At 36.9% G+C, this 12,858-nt stretch overlaps 1 protein-coding gene across 9 annotated transcripts in view; it reads left to right on the forward strand.

The window, feature by feature from the left end:
- LOC137619491 (adenylate cyclase type 1-like) overlaps positions 1–12,858 on the forward strand; it is a 423,950-nt gene that overhangs the window by 337,513 nt on the left and 73,579 nt on the right. For 7 of the 9 annotated variants that reach the window (XM_068349561.1, XM_068349560.1, XM_068349564.1 and 4 more), the window contains one exon: positions 2,822–2,947. The exons of the other annotated variants lie outside the window; for them this stretch is intronic. In XM_068349561.1, coding sequence (XP_068205662.1) covers positions 2,822–2,947 — 126 coding nt within the window. The remainder of the gene's footprint in view (positions 1–2,821; positions 2,948–12,858) is intronic. 9 annotated transcript variants of the gene reach the window in all.

Here is a 12,858-nt window from a genome sequence, read left to right on the forward strand (position 1 = left end):
AATGTAAAAGAGAATTGCCATCCAGTTTCCATGCACAGTACTGTACATTTCACAGGGTTTACTTCTAAGACACAGTTTTAATTCATTAGTTTTGACTAAAGATTCCAAATTAAAATGTGTGAACTAGCTCCCCCAGGGGCAGTGGTAAATGTATTTTTATTTTCACAACATTATGGTAAACTAGTATTATTTTTTTCAACCCATTATGTTGGTGCCTTTCCTTATGCCAATAGTTGGTTTGATTTTCTTTTAGAATGATGCTTTCCTGAGTGAGGAATCTGTTCCTGCCATTATCATATAATAAAGTATCATAGTCCTAGTAGATTATAAGTACAGTATTCTAAGTATTTTTATAGGAAAAATTTATACAGTACACCAAAAACTCATCACTTGACACCTGACAAGTCCTCTCTGTGTATAGAGACTATAGATGGTAGTGACATGTAAAATAAGAATAGCCATTATATCTTGAAATATTTATAAGAGCGAGAATCCAATTTAACTATCATGTTTTTTTACCTACATGCAGGCAGTCAGGGTTTTCACACACAAAAATGGTCCCTTCATAGATTACAAATGGAAATCAAGGTTGCTTGGTTTTGCTAATTTACTCTAAGTCTATGTTTAAACAATATAATATTGGTATGTATATTTTTGGTATACAGATATATGGTATATTTAGCATTAGAATTTATGTATTTAAAGTAATACCTAAAGATAATGAACATCAAACATGAAAATAAATTACTGCACTACAGAACTTTTCCATTAAAACACATTATATTCATAATCTTAACTTCAATTAATGCCATTAAGATATGAAATGTTTTATTGCTATTTCAAGAAATTGGAACAGTTTCCTTAATCCTGTTAATTGAAATATTTATTTATTTGGTATGTATGAATAGCACATGCTCATGAACTAGGATTTTTTTTATATTATTTAGGATTATTGTCTTGAAAGGCTGAATTTACAAAGTGAAACTAGAGACGTAAGACCTTTTTAAGCATCTCACTCTTATAAGTCCTCTGCGCCACCAGGGACAGCTTACCCCTACCCACCTCAAATGCCATTATTTACTAAGCTCAGTTTATAGATAAAACTATAGGCCCTCAATATATTTTATTGTCCTCAACATTTGCATCACCAGATAATAGCATTTTAGCTATTTGATTTTACTTTGATTTTATATTTTGAAATTGAAGTGAGGAGCTTATATTAGTAATACCAGTAATAAAGGTGTCTATTTTATGCCCTAGTTATCTGATAGCAAGGCACCTGTTGTGTTTGAAATGTTAATGGTGCTTAACATTTATTATGCCTATTTATTTATTTACTTATCTTGTATGCAAGGTTTTATCATCACAATTGCAATAATGTAATTTAACGAGACCACAGAAACGTTGGATATGCTTTGAGAAGGATCACGTGAAGTTTAAAGTAATTAAGCTGTGACTGAAGTGGTGTTGCAAAAATTTTTTAGCACTGTCTACAGCATGCTGTGCAAGGCATACTGTTAGTGATAGAACAACCTTTCTGAGAATTTAGGCAATATTGGTCACTCCATGTAAGGGGATACCACTTACAGCTTGCTTTGTGAGACACACTGTGGGTGTACTAAAGTTTCTCTCTTTTATTCTTTCAACCTTTGAAAATTCCTTGTAGTTATCTGTGTAAAAAGCAACTCCATTTGAAACAATCCATTTTGAGGCATTAATGACATTTGTATCATATCTGGTGGCTTCTTTTGGTGGAAGGGGCCCCTTCAAGAAGACAAAGCAAATATTCTTTTGTCAATTGCATAAACTCCACACTGCTTATTTGGTCTGTATGAGAGCCTAGCATAAGCAAAATGTATTTTTTACATTTAGGAAAATTCTGAAGGGTTGTGAATTGTGTATATCATGGTGACCATTGGAATGAGTGAAGATATTCTTCATGGATTCTTTAATAGTGATAAAAGACTAAATTTATCAATGTATTGTTTGAAAATTCATATTCATTATATTAGGGATATGAAAATAATGAACATGTTTGCCAGAAAATGCAAGGGTGATTCTTTTTTTATATTATGTTGGTGAATGTTCAAGAAATATATGTGAAAAAAGTGTAAAAATGTTAATCTTGAGGCATTCAAAAGAATGACACTGAATGAGAAATTGGTTAGCAATTTAAAGTGTGAAGTGATTTTGAAGGTCACGAGTGTTTCTACTGATTGTAAGTGGTAGTAGTTCAGCCAAATGAGAAATTCTGTGCATGGTTGATATTATAAAAGTGCAGTTTATTGTTGGAGACTTGTTATGAACTTCCTAATTTGTCCTCTTTTTTTATTTTGCTTTATTTTAGTGAAGTAGTTTTTCATGTTTGGGTTAAACACACATATATCTAGATACCTAGTTGTAGAAATGAGTTGTTTGGCTCTATTAATTTCTTATTTTGCTGCATATAATGTGTATATTTTATTTTGAAATTTTGGCTGTTGCAGTTAAGCAATGAAAATAGATTAGATGCATATCTCTAGTATTTTCCATACTTCCAAATTAACCAGTCTTTTTAATAACCCTTTACTAGATCATACATTCTGAGAAATCTATAGCTTCTTAATGTCAACCCATTTGAATCTAACTTTTTAACCTTACCAAAGCAAGTTAGCCTAGCCCTTTTATGACTTAATGTTTCCAAATTGATGTCAATAACAACTGCTGAATCTGTTGTTACTATTTTGCCAGTTGATCAAAATTAACCCAATGACCCAATATACATGAAACCCAGTTTCCCTTGTCCCTGAGTAACCCCCACCCCCTGGCATGTCCCTACTAGCCCCGGATCATGGGTGTGGTTGGCCTATGTGGGCAGCGTACTGTGTGGTGGGGCGGTGTGGCGGGACACTGCACACCCCTCATGCTTCTTTGCACCCACACCACCGCCACTACCACACCCACAATGGTAAGATGGAACCAAGAAATGTGCATGCAAACAACTTCATTTATTTTTTTTTTTTTTTACATCCTACTGCATATATCTGTGCCTTTTGTTGTGTTGCAGTGTCAGTGACTGTTTCATGAGCTACTGATAATTAGTTACTGTCTTTTATTATTGTAGTAATTTACAGCACATGGAAAGTTGTAGTGATTAAAATGCTGCCAAATTAAGATACATTTTCACTATTAAATTAAGATACATTTTAACTATTTCATTTCTATTTGCATGCCACAAATCTTTAAGTAAGATTAAGCAAATACTGTATCTTTACTGTTTGATCATGAAAGAACCTTTAATTTTTTACCTGGATATTGAAAGAAAAAATATTAAAGGTATGTCATATATGATATTAAATTTGGAAAATATTCTAAGGACAATACATAAAAGAAATGGGAATCTCCATGCATGTAACTGTGGCAGGCTTGAATATGATGTTACGGCATTTTTTTTCAGTGTATGGCTAAGTATATAGAGGCACACTAGTGTTATGTAGTATTGTCAGAATTTTAAGTATGCCATTTATTAGCTCAGTTGGAAGTTTGCATTTAGCATATCGAAATGAAAGAACCATGTGGCTTTGAGGAAAAGGATGGTATCATGGCAAATATTGCTGAAGAGTTGGCTGGTCATTGTTAAATATATAGCTATTACCTTACCATCATGGCTTTTCCTCAACCATATTTTTTCATCATTATTAAGGTTTTGACAAATTTCTGGATATTCATTTAAATATTCTTTAAGCTTTGGGGGATTCAGGATTTTATTTAGGAAAAATATGTATTATTCATTTATATATCGCATATGAAAAAGTTTTCTTACATGTTCTATGTGGGTAATTGTATGTGTAGAACTTGACTTGTTATGTTGTGTATTTTATATCAGTAGTGAAACTGCTAAGCAGAAATTTAGTTCTTAGATAATAACCTGGAAGCCAGTTAGGAAAAAATAGATTTAGTTACTGTGGTGTTATAACGTGTCTCTTCCGTAAACTTTGAAAATTAAGATATTGTGAATGTTACCATGTTTAGAGTTGCTATAATTTTCACAGTAAATTTTTAGATATTATCCTAGCAGGTAAAGTTTTATTATTCAATCAGCTTCTTATGTGCACCTATGCCTTTACTGCATGAAATTTAGGCTAAAAAGATGTGATACCTCTGCAGAGGCCTCTTTCTGCAATTTATTTTTAAGCACCATTTACAATTCATAGTACATTTGTATTTACGTAAATATTTATGAAATTGTTCCATCATTGTGTAATTAGTAGAATTAGACCATAGTTGGCAATTACAGAATAGACATTTTACTGTATTTAGGCTCCTGGATGACATAGAACCTTACACTAGTAAGAGAGGAATAGTCTTTTTATGAACTGATTAAGATGTCTTTCCTCATCATAAATTGATCATGAAAGAAAATAGTAAAAGAATCCTAGTGAATTATAGACTTAGCTCTTGAATAATATAGGGCACATTCTTAATTGTGCCATTCTTATTACCCAGTCTAAATTTGGTATAGAATTAGCACATGATGTTTCTCCTTCCGTCACTCAACTACTGAAGTACTAAGAGATCTGTTCTTCAGTCAAGTACTAAAGTACTAACATATTTGTTCTTAACTCAATTACTGAAGTACTAACAGGTTTGTTCTTCAATCAAGTACTAACAGATTTGTTCTTAACTTAATTACTGAAGTACTAACAGATTTGTTCTTCAGTCTTGTACTGAAGTACTAACAGATTTGTTCTTCAGTCTTGTACTGAAGTACTAACAGATTTGTTCTTCAGTCTTGTACTGAAGTACTAACAGATTTGTTCTTCAGTCAAGTACTAAAGTACTAATAGATTTGTTCTTCACTCGAGTATTGAAGTACTAGCAGATTTGTTCTTACCTCAAGTACTGAAGGAGTAACAGATTTGTTCTTCTCTTAAGTACTGAAGTACTGACGGATTTATTCTTCACTCAATTATTGTAGTACTAACTGATTTGTTTCTACATGTCATAGAAACACTCGTCCTTTAATTAAGGAAATTGAATCAGAGCAAGCTTGAGTCGGTCGTAAAAATTGGATAACAAGTGGTTATCCTACTGGTGAGGGTGTGGGGCGGGTAGCCCCTCCACTTTTCCAGTCAGAGAGCCTTCACTTTTGATTCAGCTACTGATGTGTACTCATCTACCGTCAGCTCCTTACAAAAACTTTTAATTTTCCTGGTCTTTCAGGATGTAATTGTGGTTGTTAAGTAATGTGATAGAATTGCATGTTTGTCTGAGGAAGAGTTGATACTGCAGCTGGTTTTTGGCAATGTCCTCCTTTGCATCTTCATGTTGCAAGGTCTCAGCATGTCTAACAGCTTTGCACCAATCTTTTGTTTTTCTATCCTTGATTCCTTCAGGAGTACTGAAGTAAACCCGGTGTATCCAGAACTAAGGTTTTATTCAGTTAACTATTTCTCTGCAGTTATACCCTGCAAACAACAAAACAAACACGTTGTCAGATACAGACATAAACATAAATAAACACTTATGTTAACTAAGAAGGTACATACATCACACTCCTTATGAACGAGAGGACAACCAAAAACATACCCTCATCTGGCGAGTACACATTGTTCTGCGAGACACATCAGCTAGGAACCCCAAAAGTAAACAAAATCTATAGGAAATATAAACAGGTTTATTTTTACCACATTTTTCCCTTCTGAGGTAAGTTCATGTGGAGTAATCCTGAAGGTACTTTGGAGGTTGCCTCACTCTCTCTGACCTTCGAAGTGGAGGAGGTGAGGCCACCTGTTGAGGCACTGTACGTGATTTGTGAAGTGTCATTCTGAGGAGCAGTATCCACATGGGAGATAACGCGTGTAATCTCCTGGGGAGCATTTGTAACTGACAATTCCTCAGGAACCTCAGACTGAGGTACAGGATCCCCAGCATCTGTACTTTCTCGGTTATCACTAGCCATAGGAGCAAGATGTCTTAATGAAACCGTAGTCGCCCTACCATCTGAAAGCTTCACATGAGCATACTCGGGGTTTACCTCTACGATTTCAACCTCATCCACCAAGGGGTCGTTCTTGCTGTGTCTTACATGGCGTCTCAGGTTAGCACGTCCTCCTTGGATGAGCCAAGTAGGCAACGATTGGCCGGTGGTGGACCTTCTACTATGCAGGAAAAGGCGCTCGTGAGGAGTACTGTTCGTGGAAGTGCACAACGAGGAGTGTATAGAATAGAGAGCATCTGGGAGAACAGTTTCCCATTGAGACACATCAAGGTTTCTTGTCTTAAGGGCCAATGTTAGAGTTTTCCATATAATTCTGTTATATTTTTCAGCCTGACCATTCCCTTTAGGGTTATAAGGTGTAGTGCGACTGGTAGCTACACCTTTCTTCATCAGGAAATCCTTCAGCTCTTCATGCATGAAAGATGCACCCCTGTCAGTGTGGATGTATGCTGGCATACCAAACAAAGCAAATAGTTGCACCAAACAACTGATGACAGTTCTAGTGGTCATATCAGCACAAGGGAAAACAAAAGGGAACCTTGAAAATTCATCCACAACCGTGAGGAAGTACTTGTTTCTAGATTGAGAGGGAACTGGGCCTTTGAAATCTAAGTTCAGCCTCTCAAATGGCTGGGTTGCTTTGATCAGTTATCCCGAGTATTTTAAGAACCGAGGTTTGACCTCTAAACACACTTGGCAAGAGGTGGTAATTTTCTTCACTTCTTCTACCGAGTAAGGTAGATTCTGCCCTCGGACGAAATGCATCATACGAGATATTCCCAGGTGACATAGGATTTCATGAAGTTCTCGGAGTTTATCAGAAAGAAGTAGTGGCACCACAGATGCGGGAGAGAGCTTCAGCTGGTATGTTCTCTGTTCCTGGACGGTATACTATATCATAGTGAAAACATGAGAGTTCAACTCTCCACCTTGCTATTTTGTCATTCATTATTTTACTGTTTGATTTAGAGTCAAACATAAACTCTACAATACGCTGGTCCGGGATGAGCTTGAAATGGTGTCCAATTAAGTAGTGTCAAAACTGCCTCAATGCCTCCACTATGGCATAAGCTTCCTTTTCCACTGCAGAATGTCCCTGTTCACTGCGAGTGAGAGTGCGGGAGAAGAAAGCCACGTGGCAATTATTCTTTGTTAGAGTAGCTGCTATCGCTTGACCTGAGGCATCCGTTTCCACAGTGAAAAGAGAGGAGGGATCAATGGCCATTACCACAGCACTAGCAATGTCTTTCTTCAAGTTCCCGAGAGCTTGCAGTGCTTCAGTAGATAAAGGAAAACCATTGGCTTGTGTGAGAGGGCGGATTTTCTCTGAAAAGTTTGGGATCCATCTTGAGTAATGTGCAAGCAATCCCATGGTCATGCGGAGAGAAGCTGCATCCTTTGGGGGTGAAAGATTCCACAATGGTTGCAAGCGTTCTGGGTCGGGTTTGATTTCCCCATCCGTTACTGAATACCAAAGTAATTAAATGGTTCTGAATTTGAAGTCACAATTGCTGTGGTTTAGAGTCAGGTTGTACTCCTCGGCCACCTTCAAAAACCTTCTTAAATTCTGGTCATGCTCCTCCTCTGTCTCACCACACACACAGTAACATTGTCTACATAAGCAAATGTACCACCTACTTTTTCTTTCTTAAGGATTTCGTCAAGCACATGTTGAAAAGCTGCTACTCCATTTTTCACTCCAAATGGAATGCGATTGAACTCATAAAGTTTACCCCCAGCTTCAAATGCAGTGTACGGTCTCTCTTCTTCTCTTATTGCAACCTGATGGTATGCACTTTTCAGATCTAAGGTACTGAACACCTTGTACCGTGCAATGTTGTTCACCATCTCGTCGATATTTGGCAAGGGGTAAGCATCAAGCTCAGTGAACCTGTTTATAGTACGAGAGTAATCTACAACCATCCTCCTTTTCTGATTCTCCCCTGATGTCACCAGCACTTGAGCTCTCCAAGGAGAATTACTAGGCCTTATTATTCCTTCCGACATCATACGCTCAATCTCGGCTTCAATGAACTTCTTGTCACTCAAGGAGTATAGTCTTGACTTATTAGCCACTGGTCTACAATCTGGTGTCAGGTTCTTGAAAAGGAAAGGAGGGGACACCTTAACAACACCTAGTGAACATATCTTCAAGGGAGGTTTCTCTCCTCCAAAATCCATTTCCAGACCAGAATGTTTCCTCAGGAAGTCATGCCCTAGAATCACATCACTACATAAGATTTGTAACACCTTGAGTTCAACACCGTGATAAGTCTCTCCTTGTAACTCCCCACACTGCACAGACCTAAGATGTTTGAGGATAGAGATTCATCAGCCTTGGAGACTTTTCCATGCTCTGGAGACATAGTTTGTTTAGGTCCACTAAGTTATGACGCACAAAGCTGTCCGAACTCCCAGTATCAATGAGGGCACTGACAGGGCTACCATTAAGCTTGAGATAGGTTATAGATTTTTCAAGACACTTAGGGGAGGCCCCCTCTATAGAAGCTAGCATTGCTGCAGAATGTTTTGGGCTAGAAGAGCCGCTTGCCTGTTTCACAGAGCAGCACACCTTAGCATAATATCCTTGCTTCTTACATTTCAAACACACTGCATCCTTAGCAGGACACTGAGTTTGGGGATGCCGGTTGTTCCCACAAAAAAAAACATTGAGCACTAGAAGTAGCAGCAGAAACAGACTCACTGTTATTTTCAGCACTAAACGATTCCGCCTCTCGACTCACTGCTGACACAGCAGCATTAACAGATTCTGCTGAAGAGTAGGAGGCTGAATGCTTCTGGGCCATTTCCAGAGTGTGGTCCTGTTCATAAGCAGTATTTAAGTTCAGTGTCAAATTCTCCAACAGACGCTGTCTTATTGCACCAGAGACCAAACATCCCGAACATAACTGTCACACGCTTCCTCCGCAGTTATACTTTTGAATTGGCAGTCCTTAGCAAGTAGCTTCAGTGCCTGCAGGAACTGATCCAGGGACTCGCCCGAGTTTTGCCTGCGAGTGGCAAGTAGATGCCTGGCAAATATTTCATTTTTCGGTTTCACGTACAAAGATGTCAGAACCTCTTCAGCCTTCTTATAAGTCTCACACTCAGAAATGTAGTCATATACACTAGGAGCCATATAGTTAGTGAGAAGACCCAGTTTGTCAAGCGTAGAGGTAGTCAGCTGCACCGCTTGAACAAAGTTTGTAAACATCCTCAGCCAGTGTGTCCACTCCTTGGCAGCCTGGGCAGAGTCAGGGTCCACATCAAACCGGGGTGGGCGCAGAAGCCGTTCCATGGCAATTGAATTGATTAACTGAATAAATTGAAGTAAACCCAGTGTATCCAGAACTAAGGTTTTATTCAGTTAACAATTCCACTGCAGTTATACCCTGCAAACAACAAAACAAACACGTTGTCAGACACAGACATAAACATAAACACTTAAGTTAACTAAGAAGGTACATACATCACACTCCTTATGAACGAGAGGACAACCAAGAACATACCCTCTTCTGGCGAGTACACAGCTGTTCTGCGAGACGCGTCAGCAAGGAACCCCGAAAGTAAACAAAAGCTATAGGGAATATAGAGAGGGTTATTTTTACCACAAGTACCTTCAAGCCTCATATTTAAGTTATATTTTCTTGCTATATAGTTTTTCATTTGGCTTCCTTATTTAGTCTGCGAATAGTTTTTTCTGACACTTTTGTTGCATCTTTGGATAGCCTTTGAAACATCAGTTACAAGACCTCTTTGCTGTTTTTCTAAAATGAAATATTTAAGGACATTATAGACTATTTCCTTGGCCCCGAGTGGCTCCGATCTTCTAAATCCCATACAGCACTTACAATCAGCTCTGGCAGCCCTTGCAAAAAATATGCCTTGTGTACATTTTCAGTAATGAAACTTGGGTTTTAACTAATAATAGATAAAATAATATATATCCAAAATATCTTGAAAGCTAAACACATTTCAAGAATTGAAACATATTTCAATAGACTCCTTGATGCCATGAATAACAACATTAAATTGTAGGCCTGGAATATGTAGGTCGATTGGTATGAAAACAGACAAGAAATGAATTTGATTGTGCAAAGACGGATTCGATCAAGCCCTAGGGCTAATGAACACCTCACCATCTCGCACACACGAACACACACTGTCAATGCACACTCAGTCTTTCAATCCTTAGCTGATAACCCTTCTGGATAAAGGTTAGCTTCAGGCATTGAAGTGCTTAATACGCTTTTGGAGATAAGCAGATCGGGTAACTTCCCTAGAAGGATGAGATGTCCACAGTATTTTAGTTTGAAACAAAGTATTTTGAAAAAGACCCTGGTTTGATGGCCATATAGCTTTTGCAAGAGTGTAGAGTGAAATATAATGGAAAATAAAGCAAACATTTAAAAATTTGATAATGTAATCAGCAGTAAAACAAATAAACATGGAAATGAAGGTTATTATAGAGTAAGTGAGGAAGTACATCTGATGGTAGCATCTCGTATATAGCTTGAGTAGTGGATTCGTGGCCTCGTAGTGAAGGGGTTAAGCGGTCTACTTTAAGTCCCGAGTTCCAAGTAGAATTTATCCACTCCAAACAATTGAAACATTTTCCAGGGCTCCAAGCCCTGCCCAATCAGTTGAACAATCATAATCCATCGGACAACTCCAAGGTCTGTGCCAGTGACATCTCCAGACCAGTTCACTTCAATGCTCACTATTGTGACCCTCCTACTTGCATGTGACCACATTCGGGCTAGCCGAGTTATCATATCCAACATAGATATCTCTTGGTTAATGACACTTCTGTAATAGAAATATTTTAGATGAAAAATCCTCATTATAAACTCACTTGGAAGGGGTTAGGAAATCTCCCAACCCTTTCCTTTAATGACCATCAGACTACATTTACCCACTTATCCCAAATATTCATTTCAATAAGACACCGGATGGTCCATCCTAGACCCAATATCATATAACCACATTATTTACCAAACAAAAGGTTATGAGAACAACTACTAAAGTGAGTCTACCTTGCCTTGAAATAAGTAAAAATTCCCTTGATATATGATTTATGCCTCTCTTCTCTCCCTCCAATACCCATATCAGATTAATATGGAAGGACAAAAGAACAGCTAACTGACCAGTCAGTCCCGTCATCTCATGGTCATATACCCATTTGTAGGAAGCCAAGAACACTCCCTACCCCCTAAACTTTTAAGTATTCCATGTACAGTATATGGGAATACAGTCTAAAAATTAAGTTTAAAGAACTGCTATGGTATGGCTAAATAATTAGACTATTCCTGCCTCAATACTAACCTAACCAAGGTTATAACTTATAGGCCAATGAACACGCGGTCAGGATTCAGCCAACATTAAGTTAAAAAGAGACTACAGAATGATTAAAAGTAATAATATTCACCCTTAACCTAGCTAGAGGGTCTCCAATGAGGTCATGTTAACTTAACTAAGATGTAGATACCTGAAGTTAACCTTCCTTTGTATTTCATAACAATGTAATAATTGGAACTAGTTGATAATGAAATTGAATTACCAAAAGGGTGCCGGCAATCAGTAATCCCCCTTCTTTGGTACTACAAGATAAAATGTATAGGACAGTAAGAGTAGTTCTGAGCTTGAAGGAAACACAACACCAACATTTGGAGGGCAAGAAACATTTACAGTTACCCAATTACTACTGCCAGAGCATGCTTACATTCAATGATTAGGCCAAAAAAGGAAGAAAAAACCCAAATATGGGTGCTTATCTTAATAATATTCTTGAAGTGGTTGATGACACAAAGATGCATTGTGTATACTTCAACAATAAAAGCTCATATGGGTTCGCTGTTCTAGCCTTTCGCCCGAAAGACCTTGGAGACCACACAGCACCTCCCCAAAAATAAGATTTTCCTTTGTCAAAACTTTTTTTTGTGTGTGAACACCTGTAGATTTTATCTAACCATTTTATATAGAAAATTTATTCAGCTTTCCATTGCCCTTTTCATATTGTTATATATTACAGAGTAATTTACAAAAAAAATGCGTAGATATGCACACACACAAGTCTGTCTAGGCTTATGGTTTGGCCTATGTTGAGGAATGCATGAATAAATTTTTGTGTGTGAGTAAGTGCATACGATTTGCAAATAATTGCACTTTTCACGTTATATATACCCTATGAAAGAACCTTTTTTGTATTTCCGTATGGTATACAGCAAAATGTAAAATCATGACCGAATGTATATATATATATATATATATATATATATATATATATATATATATATATATGTATATATATATATATATATATATAAATATATATATATATATATATATATATATATATATATATATATATATATATATATATATATATATACACACACATTATATATATTTATATGTATATATATTTATTCATTTTACACTTTGACATACACCATGTAGAATACAAAGAATCCCCTTTCAAATGGTATATGAAGTATTAACATTACAATTATTTACACATGCAAAACCATGCATATGAGATATATCCAATACATATATATTACGGAGTTATATAAAAAAAAATGTCAGCGTAGATATGCACACATACGAACCTATACATATACATATATATACATACATACAGTACATGTCTAATTGGTGAGGGATCTATGGTCGTGGTTCAATCACGCCCCAGCTTTCTATACCGACACTCAAAGAGTGAGCAAGCTAGGTTTATTCCTGGCATTCCATGCATCTCTTTTTCTTTGGTATATTCAGCAATAACTATGCCTTAGAAATGGTGCTAGAGGAGCATTTCACGGAGCGAAACAGGTCGAGCCCAGAAATTATATATATATTATATATATATATATATATAT

The sequence above is a fragment of the Palaemon carinicauda genome, chromosome 26, assembly GCF_036898095.1.
Source record: "Palaemon carinicauda isolate YSFRI2023 chromosome 26, ASM3689809v2, whole genome shotgun sequence".
Lineage (NCBI taxonomy): Eukaryota > Metazoa > Arthropoda > Malacostraca > Decapoda > Palaemonidae > Palaemon > Palaemon carinicauda.